The sequence below is a fragment of the Miscanthus floridulus genome, chromosome 5 (assembly GCF_019320115.1).
Source record: "Miscanthus floridulus cultivar M001 chromosome 5, ASM1932011v1, whole genome shotgun sequence".
Lineage (NCBI taxonomy): Eukaryota > Viridiplantae > Streptophyta > Magnoliopsida > Poales > Poaceae > Miscanthus > Miscanthus floridulus.
In genome coordinates this window covers 98,014,641-98,032,196 of record NC_089584.1, presented here as the reverse complement: position 1 = coordinate 98,032,196, position 17,556 = coordinate 98,014,641, and the positions used below count along the sequence as shown (strand labels likewise).

Below are 17,556 nucleotides of genomic sequence, written 5' to 3'. Positions count from 1 at the left end.
TCCGTGATACTGATACCCGCCAGTTCCTGTTCTCATTTTCTATGAATATTTCATATCTTATTTTATCTTGTTGCAACATAATGGATATACTGTATTTGCTAGTAGATGGACACGGATGAAACTAGAGATAGAGAGAGATACACATGAAACTCTTCTCGGGGTTCTTTAGAAGGAAGACACGTGGCACCTGGTCAAAACTTCGAGTCGAGGCAACCCTCAAGCGAAAACGGTCGAGGCAACCCTCAAGCGAAAACGTCGGAGCGCACAAAAACCAAACAACTCCTCGACTGGCACGAATGCCCGTCGGCTCGTGTGCAGCGTGCACGATCGAACACACCCCGTTGCGCACGGCCACGCATCCTCGCGAGTAATTGGCGTCTCTTCAACAATCGACCGCGCCCAGGGCCCCCGCCGCCTAGGGTTTCCGGCGTGGATGCCATGGAGAACCTCATCTCTCTCGTCAACAAGCTTCAGCGCGCGTGTACCGCCCTCGGTGACCACGGCGAAGATAGCGCGCTCCCCACACTATGGGACTCGCTACCGACTATCGCCGTCGTCGGTGGACAGGTGACAAGCACGCGATCTCGCATTTGCCTTTTCTTTTCCTTTTCCTCTTTTTTTGTTCACTGTTCTTCGACGCGATATTTTTTTTTTTCTGAACAGGCGATGCTTGGGTTTTGGCTATATATGTGGTGTGGAACCGTAGCTTTTTGTGATGCCCGCTTAGTAGTTTATACTAGTTTAACCCACATTTATGAGGATAGTTCAACTTCGTACTTTCATCATAGTTGTTCCGAATTTCAAAATTTTGGAATTTAACTACCAATGTGGGTTTTGACATGCCAACTTCCATCGTTTGCTGTTACGTGTGACAGAGTTCGGGCAAATCCTCGGTGTTGGAGAGTGTCGTTGGGAAGGATTTCCTACCTCGGGGTTCAGGTACAGTGATTTCACGGTTACAATCTTCCCAAAAACCTTAGCACTATAAACCCCTTCTGTCCAATTTTGTGACGCTGGAATTCTTCAGGAATTATTACGAGGCGTCCCCTGGTTCTGCAACTCCACAGGATTGATGGGGCAGGAGAATATGCAGAGTTCATGCACCTTAAGAATAAAAAATTCACAGATTTTGGTAAATCCTATACTCAATTAGTCAATTATTGCTTGGGTATGTTTGATCATCTGAACTTAATGACCAATTCGTATATAAATAATGCAACTGCAATACGGAACAACATTGAATGATAAGGTCTAACAACCTGTTCATTTCGTAGTAAACGATCGTGGATTATTTACTGTTGGCTGGTTTGGTGTGAGAGAAAAATATTGTTCCAGCTTATAATCCACGATTGTATACGAGCAAGCGAACATGCTGTAAATGTAAATTGCTCATGGCACTCTGTGGCCTCAAATATATATATTTTCTCACGAGGTGAGGTAATGCTGCAGGGTTACGTTTGCTCACTCATGTTGCTGTACTACTTTAATGATTTTATTTATTTTGTTTCCTTAATTGTGGATTGAATTGTATATTTCATGAGAGAAGTGAATGTTTTAGTGGCTCAGTTGTCTGTTTAATTTCTATTCTGTCTTAGTTATGTATGCATGGTGAGTGGTAACAGTGATAAAATTTAAAAGCTCATAACTGATACACTCACGCTTTTACAGCCCTAGTGAGGAAGGAGATTGCAGATGAAACTGACCGAGAAACTGGCCGCACAAAGCAAATATCAACTGTGCCCATTTACTTGAGCATATATTCCCCAAATGGTAAGACCACAATCCTGGCAATGTGTTGGCTGAGTTTATACTGTTTGCCATTATTGCTTTACCACATCTCCATTGTTCAGCTTTGGTTTTGTGGGGTTTGGGATTGGGTTGTTTTAATCCTAAGCTTGATTGCTTGAACTTTTCCGAGTTAGCCAGTGGAGCATAATGGTACTTAGCAAAACCTTCATTATGAACATGGCTTTCATTCCTATTAAAAGCTACCTTTCCAGCATCCCTTCTTGAGACTAGTTCAACTGGCTCAGACTACAATACTATTATAACCCCTATTTTTGGGATATTTCCAATGGAATGTATGTATTTTGTCTCTGGAATTTATATATATTTAGAAAACCGCGTTTTTGAGAATTTTTTTTTTGGAAAACCATAAAAAAAAGCAAAATAGTGCTGGGAAAATCCTGTATAGATGCTGACGTTGATCTTTTGCTGTAATAAACCTGTGTGCAGGGTTGCTGATGGCTATAAAATCCTACACCCCTGTTGTTTATATTTTCGTTATATTTGATGAGATTCTGCCTTTACCTCCCTTTTTCTTCTAAATATTTTTACCCATTGCAGTTGTTAACCTTACTCTTATTGATCTCCCTGGGCTTACTAAGGTAGCTGTTGGTAAGTCATTCTAAATGTTGAGATATAGTCTCCTTTATTCCTGTTGCAGTAGTTTGTGTTACTAACTTTTGGAGTTATATGTTCTGATAATAGAGGGACAACCTGATAGTATCGTGCATGAAATTGAAAACATGGTTCGCTCGTTCATTGAGAAGGTACTTTATAATAACCCATGCACATTCTTTTCCTTATTATTGATGACCACAACTTCTACTTTCAACTGAATTAAGTGATGACTGGTAATCACACACAAACTGAGAATTTTGTCCAGCATATTAATCCAGTTTTCCCTCTATATTTTAGCATGCACCAGTTTACATTTACAGTGATCTTTGTGTTCTGCTATGCTCTTTGCTATTTTGTAAAGGTTATGCTTGAACTGTCTTTTATGTGCAAGTACCTATGCAGAAATGTTATGCATAACAACGTTTCTGTATTTTTTTCTAGCCCAAATGCATCATTCTTGCAATTTCTCCAGCCAATCAGGATCTTGCAACATCTGATGCAATAAAGATTTCACGTGAAGTTGACCCAAAAGGTATAATACAGGTAGAAACTTAATGAAGAATGTGATGAGCAGTGTGGTTTTCAAGTATCTTCAAAGATAATGTGATTTCAGATTATGTCTGTATTCTTCAATTGATGTGTAAAAAATTCATGTAATTTGATAAATTAATTTCATAGACCTAAATAGACTAACGTAAAAAGAACCATCTGATTTTTTTTATTGAATACTAATTTGGTGAATTTAATTAGGTGAAAGGACCTTTGGTGTGCTTACAAAAATTGACTTAATGGACAAGGGCACGGATGCAGTTGATGTAAGTTCATATTTATATTTATATTACTCAAATGTTTAGGTTGTTTCACTACTCTGTGATGTGTGATACTGTCCCAAAAATATTAACCTAGCAAGAATGATATGCGCTGACCTATTACTATTAGTCAAAGCTTCTTATCAAGGCAGCGAACCACTAACTGTAATTTATCTTATAACATATGTGTCCTGATTTTAATTGAGTTGTGCTTTGTAGATACTAGAAGGAAGGTCATATCGACTACAATTTCCATGGATTGGTGTTGTCAATCGTTCCCAACAAGATATAAACAAGAACGTAGACATGATCGCTGCTAGGATTAGAGAGTGTGAATATTTTGCAAGTCTACCAGAATATAAACACCTTGCTCACAGAATGGGATCAGAGCACTTAGCAAAGATGCTTTCAAAGGTATGTCACATGATTTATTTGTGATGTATGGATATGTGCAATCCTATTGAATTATTTGTCTTGATGACCTCATGATTATTTACTAGCCATCATCCTGCAGCATTTGGAATCTGTGATTAAATCAAGAATTCCAGGGATCCAGTCTCTAATAACCAAGGCCACTGCAGAGCTAGAAAGTGAATTTTGTCGTCTTGGAAAACCCATTGCTGCAGATGCTGGAGTAAGATTTCTGCATGTTATCAGTCTTTGAATAGATGCCACTTCATCTTATCGATCTACGTATGTGATGTTTATCCTTTAAAACTTATTTAGCCCCCAAAGTTAGTTTTTCCCATTCAGGGTGTACATGAGTCTTTTACTAATTACTATGATATTATGATTTGTTTATGCCAGCTAGACTTAGCTTATATGCTGATATGCATTTGTCATGTCCATTCAGATGGCATGCACCACCCCGTAACTGTAACACATTTATGGTTTTCTTGTTTCATAGTTCTAGCATAATCACTAGCCACTATTACATGCGCAACAACTGTTCTGCAGCTAGTATTTCAGGTCGCCTATAAGTATATTGATTACACTTCTTCCTGATATGCAGGGAAAGCTGTACACTATTATGGAAATATGCCGCATGTTTGACAGTATCTACAAGGAGCATCTAGATGGAGCGTATGTTTCAAACACATAGCTTTCGTTCATTATGTCTTTTGAGATATTCCATTGAGTACTACATTCAAAATTTTGAGAAGTTTTTTGGTTTTGGTAGTATGGATGTAAGCTATCCTGGGGGAAAACAGTCTTTCGTCGTTACATATATATTTTTGCTACTGCATGGAAAATATTCCCTTGCAACATATAGCATTCCTAGCTGCAATACTGTGAGTTCTGTATATAGTGTAGGGTCTGGACTGTGAAACTGTTATACTAACGATAGCTCCTCATGTTCAAACCGGTACAAGAAACTTGTTGTAGTTTTTCAGATATGCTTGGGTGCCTGAACATGAACTACAATATTTTGTTTCCAAGTTTGTAGAAATTGGAATTTACACCTATATAAATGTGACATTATTGTATTGTCCATTAGATTTTACCTGCCATCCACAGACATTATGGTAAGAACAGGTAGTTAACTGCACATTTCAATAATTGCATATTTGCCTGCCATATTAGTTGTGTTTAAGAAATATTTTCTTCATCGGAACGCTAAAAATTTGCTTGCATGTGTGCTATTTCTCAGCTGCCCGTACTACTCTAATCATAATCCATAAGAACAATTTTTACATAATCGTTTCATTGATTTATCCAATGGAAACTAAACTTCTTTTCCTCTTTTCTTACACCATTTCAGCTTATTGTTCTGCAAGGTTGTCCATTACTTATGTTACTCCTTTTATTTGGACAGGCGTTCTGGTGGTGAGAAGATCTACTATGTCTTTGACAACCAATTTCCAGTGGCTCTTAAACGGTTGCAATTTGAAAAACATCTTACAATGGAAAACGTAAAGAAACTCATAACACAAGCCGATGGATACCAACCACACTTAATAGCTCCAGAGCAAGGATACCGGCGTCTAATAGAGTCCTGTCTAGTTAGCATCAAAGGTCCAGCTGAGGCAGCTGTTGACGCGGTATGCTGTGCATATATGTTGATCTGCTCAATAATTCACATTTTAATTAGTTTTCTGCACCATCTCTTGCAGTTATCTAATTATTTCTAATCTGATGTGCCCTGAAATGCTTCAAAATGTATATGTCCAAAAAGTCAAAATCGAATCCACTCTGTAAATATTTCATTCCTAGCACTGTGAACAGTCATACTTTCGAAAATATGACTTATCTCATTTCTGTTTGGGCCCACACCACATTGGCCAGTGTTTCACAGCTAGTTTTAATTATTGCACCACGAATTTTCTAATTTTCTTGAGTTTGGGATAGCAGGAAGGCAAAACCTTTGTTCTTTGTCAAATCCTTGTATTTTATTATTCACCATTTTTATTTAGTTTTGGATATGATAATCCCCATATGCTCCATCACTTTTCATATATAAATAATCTTGACCGAAATAGTTTAGGTAATCTTGACCGAAATAGTTTAGGTTGTTAGTGTTTACTTATTGAACATTAACATTACCTTTATGGGCATGACTGTTCTCCTTCAGTTCCAAAACATGATAGTTTTTCACATGAGCATTTGGCAGGTCCATGCAATACTCAAGGAGCTAGTTCACAGGGCTGTAAAGGAGACACATGTATGTTTTCTTCTTTCTTGGTCTATTGAACTATTTTTTCAGCACCTACATGGTTTTATAATCTGCTTGTATGGTATGCACCTGTGGTGAGCGTATGTACTGAGGTAGGATTTAATGCATCCCTTTGTTTTCCTCTTTTGGAAGGAGTGGGTGAATCGTCGTTCTGATTTGATTTGAGTTATATTTCCTGAGTGTTACAAAAAACTGCTATGAGATATCCATCAGGAATTCAGGGTAGCTTTGATGTATCTATATGCAGGAACCTGCATCTGTATATCATTCATGGATATACTTTAGTGTAGAATATAGCAATAAAAGTGATGGGAAGTGTTACTCAGAATAAGAATATCCTGAATGGCAACTTCACTTAGAATTGAAGTTAAGTTGTTTGACTGCGTTCGTGCAGGAGTTGAAGCAGTTTCCGACTCTTCGTGTGGAAGTGAGCAGTGCAGCTTTTAAAGCATTGGAAAGAATGCGGGAGGAGAGCAAGAAAAATACAATGATGCTTGTTGATATGGAGTGCAGCTATTTGACTGTAGATTTCTTTAGGAAGCTTCCTCAGGATGTTGAGAAGGGAGGAAGTCCAACACACTCCATCTTTGATAGATACAATGATTCGTACCTCAGACGAATTGGTAAGGGCTTCAAAGTTATTTAAGCATTTTCCACTACTGTTAAACAATTTACCGTGGCTTACGAATTATTACATCAAGTTCTCAATGCATGACTCCTAAGAATAATTCTGTGCAACTAATGCTGTTTAATGTTCTTGGAAATAACTTAATTGCATGATTATTTACACAGCATAACATCCAATTTCTCTTGCTATCTTATAGGTAGTAATGTACAGGCATATGTCAACATGGTATGCTCAACCTTGAGGAACTCCATCCCCAAATCTATCGTTTATTGCCAAGTCCGTGAGGCCAAGCGCTCACTACTCGATCACTTCTTTACGGAGTTGGGAGCAAGAGAGGTGAGTTTATTTCTGCACCTTGCATTATGTCAACTTTTTTTCACATGAACATAATGGTTATTTAGTTCTTGTAGCTGAAGTGCTATGTAGCTTGTCTGTGTTCACAGTTCACCGATTCACCCATACATCTAGTACTCTTAACAATTTTTTTCATATATGCTGTCATAATTTTTTTTCATATGACATTTGAATACAAGCGTGGCGTCTAGCTAATGTGATGATCGCATTAATACATAGTCTTTGAAATCTCTGTCATTTGCTGTGCAGACCAAGCAGCTTTCTAAGCTTCTTGATGAGGACCCTGAGATCATGGAGCGCAGAGCTAAGCTTGCGAAGAGGTTGGAGCTATATCGGAGCGCCCAAGCAGAAATCGAGGCGGTCGCATGGGCCAAATAGTGTCCTTCGCGCTTCCACATCTTTTACCCGATTTTTCTGGTGGAACCATCTCTGATTTCGCTTCTCTCTTTTATCTGTTCCTTGGTTCTAGTTCATTGAGTTCAGGAGGTAGTGAACATCAGATGCGCTAGATCTTGTTATCTAGAAGTTAAGTATGTCATAGCGCCTTTATGATCTGCCTGTGTGCTAAAAACGATTGCCATCTGTTTTTAGCTAGGTCGATTCCGTGGAGCCGAAGTGAAGCAAGTCGATTGCACATTTACCTCGTAGTCGTTTACAACACTGGGCCTGGATGGATACGTAGTGCCAACTACTTAACATAGTGGAAACTGGTGCTGCGGTATTATAATACTGACGCGACTTTACCCATCAGTTTAGAAGTTTTAGCTAAGACTAGGTGACACTTGGCACGCCTGCTTGTGCGAGCCAACTGCGCACGACAAAGGGACAAGCAAACCGAGAATAGCTTACCCGAACGACATCCAAACAGAGAAAGCAGCTTCTCAATCAAATTGTACAGTACGATGTGCATTGCTCTGATTTCACTTTCGGAATGATCTGAATTCTGAACAATGCCGAGGAGACGAGCCCATCGGGGCCTATGGGCCGAATCGAGTAGGCCAACCCAACCAAAGTCAAGCGGGCCATGGATGGGATGGCCACAACGTCATACACGAAAGGAAAAAGTCCACGTTACATTCCTCAACTTTTCTAAAAGTTTGTTTTTTCTTCCTAAACTCTAAAATCGGCGTGAACTTTTAAAACCGTTCATTTTACCTCCCTGACCGGTTATAAGCGGTTTTCAAAGGCGGTTTTGTATTTTTTTTGCCGAATCTTTGAAAAATCATAGAAAAATCATAAAATATAAAATCCAATTATATGTTCACTCTGTATATCTAAATCATACCGTATTATATGTTCACTGTGTAGATCTACTCATGTGGAGTCCAACAAAATTGGATTTTTTATTTTATGATTTTTCTATGATTTACTATGATTTTTCAAAGATTCCGCCAAAATAAATAAAAAAGAAAAATATAAAACCGCCTTTAAAAACCGCTTATAACCGGTCAGGGAGAGAGGTAAAACGAACAGTTTTAAAAATTTAGGGAGGTGGTTTAACTAGTTTTAGAGTTCAGGGAGAAAAAAACAGCCTTTCGCAAAAGTTGAGGGGGTAATGTGAACTTTTTTTTTCCTACGTGAAACGGTGAGCATCCGAGTCCGAGAGGCTCGTGGGATTCGCGCTCTGATCCGACAAGGCCCATCTATCGTCTATGGCGTCTGTTCGGTTCGTTTGCTCCTTCAGTGCCGGCGTGCCGTGAGCCCATGACGGTCGTGGTCAGGGAGCCGAGGAGTAAAAGGGACGGCGAGCCACAGAACCTAAAAAATGGTGCTTGCTCGCCCGCCATCTGCCAACCACCCATACCAGCATACCGCATTGGTTGCTGGGTGGTGCACTGCACGGGGTTGGGTCGTGGATGCGTGGGGTGTTATAACAATCACTCATGACAAAATACATATATAATGAAAGTATATATACTAACAAATAAATATTTTGTGTTATAATACTAAAGAAACTAAAAACTAGAAAAATATAAAATATTTTAAAGAAAAAAGGAACAAAATTGATTAGCCCTAGATCTCTAACGCTCGTACGACGACCAGTCTAGTTCTTGGGTTAGAAAAAAAAAATCACAATAATAACATGAAGACTAATCCCAAATAATATAGATGTTATTGGAGATGAATTCAGAAGAGGGTAAACAAGAAAACACTAATTATATTTTACTAGTTAATTAGAGGGTTATTGCAGGAACAAAAGAGACGAAGAAAATAATAGAAAGACTAATTTTTAATTATATAAGATGCCATAAGAGATTAATATGGAAGAGGACAAGAAATCAAAGTACAAATAACATCATTAACTACTTAATCAAAGTATCACATAACCAACAAATATATATGGTAATAATTTTTATTATATATTTCTTAATATGAATATCGAGTAAAAAATATGTTTGTGTTGGCCCAGCCCCTCCTTGGCTCCGCCCCTGGGTGGGTCGTGGCTTTTGGTTCCAAATCGCTCAGCCCGGTGAATCAACCTGGACCAAACCGTGTAAGGAGGACGTGAATAGGTTGGGCCCAAGCGGTTTGAAATCAACAACACCCGGCATTAGTCTTGCAGCCAATGAAATTTCCCATTTGTCAAGTACGACGAATAGAGAGGGAGCTTTGGGCATGCAAAACTTCAGTAGAACATGGTACCCAACTGAGATAGCGCTTGAAGAGGTCGAAGATTTTGCATCCGGTAGCGGGATGGCAGCGGCGGCGCTAGCATCCGACACTGCTATACCAGAGGTTGAAGATGACCTTGATGTTATTGGACTCCCTGATCATTGATATGGCCCACATGCACTTGCTCTTAGAGTACTACGGCCTATTTGTTGATTAGTTTCTGAGCTGATAAGCTCGGCTGATGCTGATTTATTGTGAGAAGAAAATACGGTGATAAACCCTAACTGAAACAAACAAGCGAACATACTGAGCCAAACCGGTGGAGCGGATAACATCCTGTTTAACCCGTCCAACCCACCTAGGGCGTCCCCAACGGACGGATTGAAATCGCTAGCTAGAAGAAGAGAAAGAAAATTAAAATATTAAAGAGGATAGTATATACGTGTGATAGATGAGAACGGACCCTAGGGACAGAGACAGCGAGCTTCTGAGACTCCGTCCGAGCTACCTGCAGCATGTTCGTTTACCTGTGGCTCGTCGTAAACGATCGTAAATTTTTAGCCGAAATAGTATTTTTCTTTCATACAAATCAACTAGCAGTACTTCTTCACGAACCAGCAACGATATAAACCAGCAAACCGAATAGGCCGCTGCTTGAGAACTCGCTAGCTAGTGCATTTTCTGTGTTCTCTTTCATCCAGGTGGCATAAATAAAATATATTAAACGCTGGCGATTTCAACCCTTGTCGGGGACGTCTAAGGGACCCGTCCATCCAAGACTGGCTCCAACAGCTTGAACCCAAACTTGAGACACATTTCACAGTTTAGATAACGCACAGTAAAAGAGTTATATACTCATAACTTGACCTCTCCAACAGAGGTCCCGAGCAGTAAGCCCCAAATCCCGCTGGCCATAGATCCCACGCCTCCCTGCATGCGCCGCCGCCCGCTCGCCTCCTTCCCTGCCAAGTGCCGAGCCTCTCCCTCCCTCCCCGCCGAGCAGAGGCCCCGCCGGCGAGCTCTTGATCCGCGGCCGGTGAGATCTAGGCGCGCGCGGTGGTGGCCCCCCCCAGATCCAAGTGACGGCGGCTCCCCAAGCTCGCGCGTGGCGGCGGCGGACCCCCGGCGCTCTCTCCTTCGTCAACTCCTCCCGCGGCGGCCCGTCTCCTCCACTCCACTCCTCCCCAAATCCACCTCGCCACGCCGCGCCGCTCCGGGCGCTCCTCGCCTCGAGCCCGCCTCGCCCCGTGCGTCCGTGCTCCACCGCGGACCCGCCTCGCCGAGTTGAGCCGGCCGCGCCCTGCCCCGACGGCTCCTACGGGCCCACCACTACATGTTTGCGTCGTCTCTCTTCGAAGACACAGAATTGCCTTCTGACTCGAATGGGAATCTGATTTCGGTCTTTCGTTGGAGGGTGGTTTTGGGTACCCAAAATACTGTGCATGACGCATTTTATGTTTGGGTCACGCCGTTGGAGACGGTCTAAGGGTCTATGTTTCGCTCTTTGTTTTTCAGCTAAACTAGACGGCTTCAGTCCTCGTTTTTCAACCAAACAAGTACAACGGCATACATTTTATGGAGCTACTGGGGAGCAGAGTTAGGTAGAGCGATACAAATAAAACAGGCTTTAGGTGCATAAACCGTGCGTCCGTGCCTAGCGACCGAGGCCGGCGTGCGGTTCGTCTCGCGCGCACATCGGCGGATGGCACGTCGTGAGCGAGGGAAGACCGTTTTTTTTCCAGTTTCCACGAGAAGAAAAGCCGGGGCATACGCGTATCTGCAGAATTACTGTGTATTTGAGCTAAAAAAAAAGAATTACTGTGTATTTATATGGAAACACTGACACGGGCGCATTCACGCAGCTCCACTATGTACGCCAATTTCAGGAGGGATTAAGGAAAAGACCTAGCTAACAGCATGTAGTATAACTTTTTAATGACACAATTTAACGCAATAAATAATCTCCATTCACATTAGAGTCCGTTTGCCGAGGTCACCGGCTAGCAGTGCATTTTGATTCTCCGTGCCGTGCTGCAACAGGTCGAGCCGCGGCCAGCCTACTTCATGCTCTTGTACATATACCGTCAATGATGCTCTGCAGGAAAAGCGACACAAAAACGCACGCGAAGGTCAGCTTCGCCAACATCGGTAGTCCAAGCGAGTAACCTGAAACTGCGCCCATACCTGATAGTGTTTCAGCAGCTGCGGCCGCTTCTTCTTGTACGTCGGGGTGATAAGGTCGCGCTCCATGTCGAACGGTGCGGGGTCTAGATGAACAGCCCTGATGAGCTCGAAGCCTTTGAGCTGTTGCACCAGGATTAAGAGAATGACGATGCGTCAGATCTAGTTGAGCGAGCAGCAATATCATTCTAAATAAATAGACGACGAGGGTTTCGGTTTCACTCTTATTACCTTCTTTTCTTTCCCCATCTTTGTAAGTTCTCCCAAGACGAACTCTTTCGCTTTAGGGTCTTCGCATATCGTGGCAAAGTCTCCAGTTACCCCGTTCGACTCTGCCCAACGCTCCAGTGCTTGCTTGTTGGGGTTCACAACTGCAACAAGGCTTGACTCGAAGCTGTTGCCGTAGACCCAAATCTGAAGATATACCATACCAATAATGATTTAGACTTAGAAATTAGTGGATAGATTATGGAATTATTTGTAATCATTAGCTGCAGAACACTTGAGTAAGTGTGTAGATGAAGGCTGTTTTGAGCTGTACCGAATCAACACCAGGAGTTTGACCAAAGATGTTCTCCAGATTCTCGACCGCAACGTACTCTCCTTGTGAAAGCTTGAAAATGTTCTTCTTGCGGTCAATGATCTTCATGCTTCCGTCAGACTGCCACTCCCCAATGTCTCCTGCAGTAATAAATAGTAATATTTGACAGTGAACAACCGTTAGACATGGAAAGATATCTGGACTTTTGGAAAATTTCAAAGGTATTTCAGATGGCAAGTTAAATCAGGTCTCTTTCAAGACAGTTATCAATGATCTTCCAGGAGTTAATGCACAGCATAAATTGTTGACAAAGAAGGGCTATGAAAGCACCAGTTCCCTTAGACATTTTCTTGACTGCCAGTGATGCTGACATGGACATGTTCGATCAGATGCTGCAGGAATACTGGAGCGGGGATGGATGATACCTGTGTGGAACCAGCCATCGACCAAAACTTCGTTTGTTAGGTCCTCTCGCTTGTAGTACCCTGAGAACAAGGTGTCCCCTCGGATGCAAATTTCACCACGAGGCGTTTCGCTCGACAGTGCATCATAACCCATCTCAGGGACAGACTCCAGGCGTACTTCGACGTATGGGACTGGAGGGCCAACAGTTCCCAGCATGGACATATTGTTCGGCAGGGAAACGAAGGACCCAGCACAGGTTTCCGTGAGTCCTAGAGAGGGGAAAAAGGATAGGCGATTAAGATTATCAGACATTTTGGGCGACTGCTCAAGGTTGTTCTTTTTTGTCAATTTGGAACTGTATATTTCGATGTTGATGAGGATACCGTATCCTTGAAGGACATGGGAGCATGTCACCACACGCAGATACTCCTCAACATGTCTAGATAGGGGAGCTGCGCCAGATAGAATCAATCGAACCCTTCCACCTAGTCCCCGTTTCACCTACAGAATACAAAAGAACAAATCAAATCAGTAAATAAGTAGCGATAAGCGATAAACTGACTTCTGAAATCATAACTTCTCGCCGTTTCATTGTACCTTGGTGAAGACCAGTTTATCAAAAACTGCAGCAGCCTCTTCATGCTTGCTTCCCTTCAACATATTGCCTTGTTTGCTGCACAATCATTTGCAGTAAAAGTTAAGAGTTTGATCACTATATTAACTAAGATGTACCTTGGTGCATATAAGAAAAAAAAAAACAGCATTACTATTTGTAAGCAACATTGAACAAGGTTTTCTTCAGGAATCCACCAGCTGTAATTTTATCTTGCAATCCTGAGTCAGAGATAGAACATCAGTATCTGGATTAAGGTTTGAATAAGTATTTGAATATTGCTGCTAGAAGGTATGGTAAAAAAGAATATTTAATCAAATTTACCTCCATAAATTCTGTCCAGAACACGTGGAACAGCACAAAATACTGTTGGTTTGAGTTCTCCAATGTCTTCAACCAAGAGTTTCACATCCTGAAGCAGAATTCTTATTGATCAAATCGCGCTAATAAAACAGGTAGCGAGTAATAGTATAGAACATGTATTTTGTATCCTTACCCCACGCCAAAATCCGATTGAAGCACCATGGCGAATGAATACCTCCTCAATCACCCGGTCAAAGATATGAGCAAGTGGAAGATAGGAAATGTAAACATCATCCCCGTGAAGCTGATAGAACAAAATCAGATTTTTTTTTGTAAAAGGAAGAGACAATGCATTGGGAGAGAAAATACAGAAGCAAAATATGAATGGTCTACCTGCTCGTTTGAATTGTTAAGGAACTCATCTACTGCTGAAACAATAGTAACAATGCTCTTGTTCGAGATTAGCACTCCCTTGGGATCACCAGTTGTCCCACTGGTGTACATTATTGTGCATATGTCATCCTTTTCCTTGGGTGTAAGTTCAAACTTCTCTTCACCTCCCTGTTGTTAGAACAGAAAAGATTAATCTTTCTAACTGATATGTCAAGTCATATTTCCCACAATGATGTCCCAAAAAAATGTATAAGTTTGAAACGGAAAACGTGCCTTAACACATTAGTAGTATTCTTGTAACTAAGCATTTATTCATTCCATATGTGATTTTGTCAGGAAGGGAGAACCTTACCAATTGCAGAAACTCTTCCCATGAGTAGATGGACAAGCCATTCTGTTCAACTTTTTCCTTGTGCCCGGGATCAACCTTACCGAAGCTAACAATTGCTTTAATCAAAATGAAAATGAATGACTATCAGTAAGTCATATCCACTACATTATAGCTTATCCACACATCCAGGAAATTTCTCAAACTTACTCTTCAAATATTTGGTCGCATTGGGAAATGTCTTGAGCATCTGCGAAGAACAATGAATTATTTGAAACGCCCAAACAAACAAGCTGGTAACAAGGTATTCTCGCTAGATCAGGCAAGTTAAATGTACACTATGCTGTGGATTATTCTAATAAATCATCAATGTACTATTTTGTTGTCTTTTTGGATATAAGGAAAATGCAAATAATGATTTTAGACTGCTGTAACATTCAAATGTTGTATGAGAAAAACTTATAGGTTTGAAATAGGTGATAAAATAATGTCTTGTTTTTGTAATAACAATTTATAAGTTGCTTTAAATTCTATACATATATGCTGACAAGGGTGGAGATATTATCAAAAGGTTCCAATAAAGAAGCATACCTCTCCAATCTTCTTTTCCTCAACAAAAGCAATTTGTACCTCTGCATGGCACAATACAAATTCTACTGCTCCAGCACCTACAGCCATAAAAGTTGACGGTAGATGCAGCGGACCATTGTTATTAGCTTACCCAAACAGGACCTTTACATGTGTGCGTGTGTGACTGTACACATGTTGTGATTTGACAATTGCTTTGTGAACATGATAATTCTGAACAATTTTTATTGCTCTAAAGAAACAAAAAAAAAAAAACTTACCAAGCGTGTCATACAGTGGAACACAGTAAATGCCATGGGCATTGCAGGCCTGAACAGTAAAGCAATGGAGTGCATAAGCAACAAGTAAAAGGGTGATAGCATTGTGAAAGTTGTGGTATGGTCAATAACCGAAAAGATGCAGAAATATATTCGTAAAAGACAGTAGAATTCTGGCATTCACATCCATAGAAATTTACACAAACTTTTCCAGGGGCGGGTGTTTTCCCCAAAAGGACCAAACGATTGACAAAGTCAAAAACCATGTACTAAAGAAGAATTTTACTTTCCAATAAATTCCAGCACGTTATGAAAAGTTAAAATGCTCTGGCCATCTTTTTCTTTGGTGGAACAAGAAAGCTGTATCAGTAGGACTTGTAGTTATGAGGCTAACAGTCTTTTCTTTTATTCAGCATTTGATGATTACACAGTACCATCCTATGTTTCTAGTTGGGTTCCGGATACTGCTACTATAACAAGTGCACCTGCATACTGATGACCCACTCAGGAGAATTGGCTCCATAGATGCCGCACCGGCCGCCCTGCAGACAATCATACATGCAACTGTGAGCGATCCATGCATCAGCATGGCGGATAATGGAAGAAAATAAACGAAGAATCGTTCTAGCCTCGCACTATGGAAGATCACGCTCAATAAGCTAAGGAAACGCCCATACCTTGCCGACGCCACAGCTCCGGATGGCGGCCCCAACCTTGAGCACGGTGTCGTATACCTGCTTGTAAGTGAGCCATGTGTAGCTGCCAGCCTGAGGACGCGTGAGACAAAGAGGCGACAGTGGAATTCAGTCAGCACAACATATAAAAACAAAACAAAGAAGCGCACGGACGCAGGTATGGAACCAGCACGGGCGAAGGTATGGAAGCAGGCTGCGGGCCACGATCACCAACCTTCCCGTTGACAATCTCGCGGCGGCCCAGCATCTTGTTGTCGGGGTACTTCTCCACGGACAAGCTGCACGGAGTCACATCACGCGCACGAGCACGTCACGTCACGTCACTACCAGGGGTTGGGAGCAAAACAATAATAATAATTTCAACAGCGAGCGAATTGCGGTGGATTCGTGTAGGTGGTGAGCGCAATCCACAGGTTGGAGAGCCTGGCATTGCGAATCCCAGGGGGAGGGAATAGATCTATCTGTACGCCTACGCGCGCGGTGCAGGGGAGAAAAAAGCGAGAGGAGGACGGACGGACGGCCGGGGAGGATCACGCACGCAGGCACGCGCGCGCGGCGGCGGAAAACGGACGGACGACGTACTTACCGGAATATGTCCCAGCAGCAGTCGAGCCCCGGCACGGCGGGCGGCGACGCGGCGTTGCCACCTGCCGCGCATCGGTACGCCGGCCCCGCCGATGGCGCCCCGCCCGCCGCCTCCTTCGCCGGCTCCACCTCCACGAGGTGCTTCATCGATCCCGCCACCATCTCTATTCCTGTGCTCTCGGCCTCTCGGCGGCCTCTCCTCCCTCCCTTTTTATTTTTGCCTTCGAGGAAAAACTCCTCGTCCCTCTCTGCCTTGCGTCGCGTACGTGAGAGCGCACGAGACGAGCGGCGAATTTATCACGCGGCGACCCGGGCTGGTGGTGATGCGGGCGGTGCCCAACGCCAACAAGACAACAACAGCAGAATCTCTCACACGGCGCACGCAACGGGGCGAGGTGTGTATTCTCGCTAGCGCAGCCAGCCACGACTCTTCTATTTGTATCCCAGCCCGCGGCCCGCGAACCCGATGCAGTAGTCAGCGGTACTACTATTGCATTGCGTTCTGCATGGCCTGTGCGGCTGTGCCGCGATCGCCAAGGCTGACCCGAACCTGACCCCAACAACCGGGGATACGGGACGCATGCAGAACGCATGGTTCAGAGTTCAGACGGGATGGCTTTTTCCAGCGCGTCACGTACGGCGATGGATTTGTTTATGTGGCACGGCGACGTGGTACTGCACGGCACGATGGACCGGACGTTTTTCCCGGGGCGGGGGGCTCGTGGAGTTGATCGCGTGGCGTGGAATTTCTTCGAGGGACGGCCTCCCGAACAGGCTGAAGGATCGGATCTCGGTTCAACTTCCACGGTCGTTAGTTGCTGGCCCTTATTTAACTAACCACGGCGCTGAGTGGTGGTGGGCGCTGCACGGAAGGGACCGGGCCGGCCCGGCCATTTACTCCGATCCACGGCAATAATGACACCATGGCGTAGGGTGGCAGGTTCTTCTTTATTACTCATTCGATAGGTACTGTAGAGGAGGACTGCTTGAGCGACCTGCCAGACGGATGGTGACCGGCTTTAACTATGGCAGCATCTCATCTTCTCGGATGTTTTTCGTGCGCTGTTTCTTGGGGAAACATTCGATACCCCCTCTCAATCTCAGTTAATTCCTTTTCGATACCCTCTCAATCTCAGTTTTGTTGATAACCCACCATGTCAGTTTCGTCTCGATCTCAGTTTTGTTG

General features: G+C 42.8%; 2 protein-coding genes across 2 annotated transcripts; one reads left to right on the top strand and one right to left on the bottom strand.

Annotated features, from left to right (window-relative positions):
* Positions 1–338: 338 nt before the first annotated feature.
* LOC136452719 (dynamin-related protein 5A-like) lies at positions 339–7,513 on the top strand. The gene is made up of 16 exons (XM_066453315.1): positions 339–567; positions 876–939; positions 1,028–1,132; positions 1,669–1,770; positions 2,347–2,397; positions 2,491–2,552; positions 2,845–2,935; positions 3,154–3,218; positions 3,432–3,626; positions 3,727–3,846; positions 4,225–4,295; positions 5,029–5,254; positions 5,824–5,874; positions 6,281–6,509; positions 6,711–6,850; positions 7,118–7,513. Exons 1-16 carry the CDS (start codon positions 439–441, stop codon positions 7,244–7,246), a joined length of 1,830 nt encoding a protein of 609 aa, XP_066309412.1. The 5' UTR covers positions 339–438; the 3' UTR covers positions 7,247–7,513.
* A 3,746-nt stretch (positions 7,514–11,259) lies between these two features.
* LOC136450301 (long chain acyl-CoA synthetase 4-like) lies at positions 11,260–16,765 on the bottom strand. Its single transcript, XM_066450692.1, has 19 exons — positions 16,372–16,765; positions 16,000–16,063; positions 15,768–15,857; positions 15,576–15,632; positions 15,094–15,142; positions 14,837–14,913; positions 14,456–14,495; positions 14,270–14,364; positions 13,918–14,085; positions 13,718–13,828; positions 13,546–13,633; positions 13,376–13,442; positions 13,206–13,281; positions 12,992–13,109; positions 12,629–12,877; positions 12,204–12,343; positions 11,894–12,076; positions 11,666–11,785; positions 11,260–11,576 (listed from the first exon to the last, which is right to left on the bottom strand). Exons 1-19 carry the CDS (start codon positions 16,530–16,532, stop codon positions 11,544–11,546), a joined length of 1,986 nt encoding a protein of 661 aa, XP_066306789.1. The 5' UTR covers positions 16,533–16,765; the 3' UTR covers positions 11,260–11,543.
* Positions 16,766–17,556: the final 791 nt, after the last annotated feature.

What these genes read in the sequence shown, in the direction of transcription:
- LOC136450301 (XM_066450692.1), bottom strand. Translation starts at nt 16,532, where the DNA reads ATGGTGGCGGGATCGATGAAGCACCTCGTGGAGGTGGAGCCGGCGAAG. An exon ending in CAATCGGATTTTGGCGTGGG is followed by an intron (nt 13,634 to 13,717) that starts GTAAGGATACAA and finishes ATTCTGCTTCAG; the next exon opens with GATGTGAAACTCTTGGTTGA. An exon ending in CCATGTCCTTCAAGGATACG is followed by an intron (nt 12,878 to 12,991) that starts GTATCCTCATCA and finishes TCCCCTCTCTAG; the next exon opens with GACTCACGGAAACCTGTGCT.
- LOC136452719 (XM_066453315.1), top strand. Translation starts at nt 439, where the DNA reads ATGGAGAACCTCATCTCTCTCGTCAACAAGCTTCAGCGCGCGTGTACC. An exon ending in TAAAAAATTCACAGATTTTG is followed by an intron (nt 1,133 to 1,668) that starts GTAAATCCTATA and finishes ACGCTTTTACAG; the next exon opens with CCCTAGTGAGGAAGGAGATT. An exon ending in GGGCTGTAAAGGAGACACAT is followed by an intron (nt 5,875 to 6,280) that starts GTATGTTTTCTT and finishes GCGTTCGTGCAG; the next exon opens with GAGTTGAAGCAGTTTCCGAC.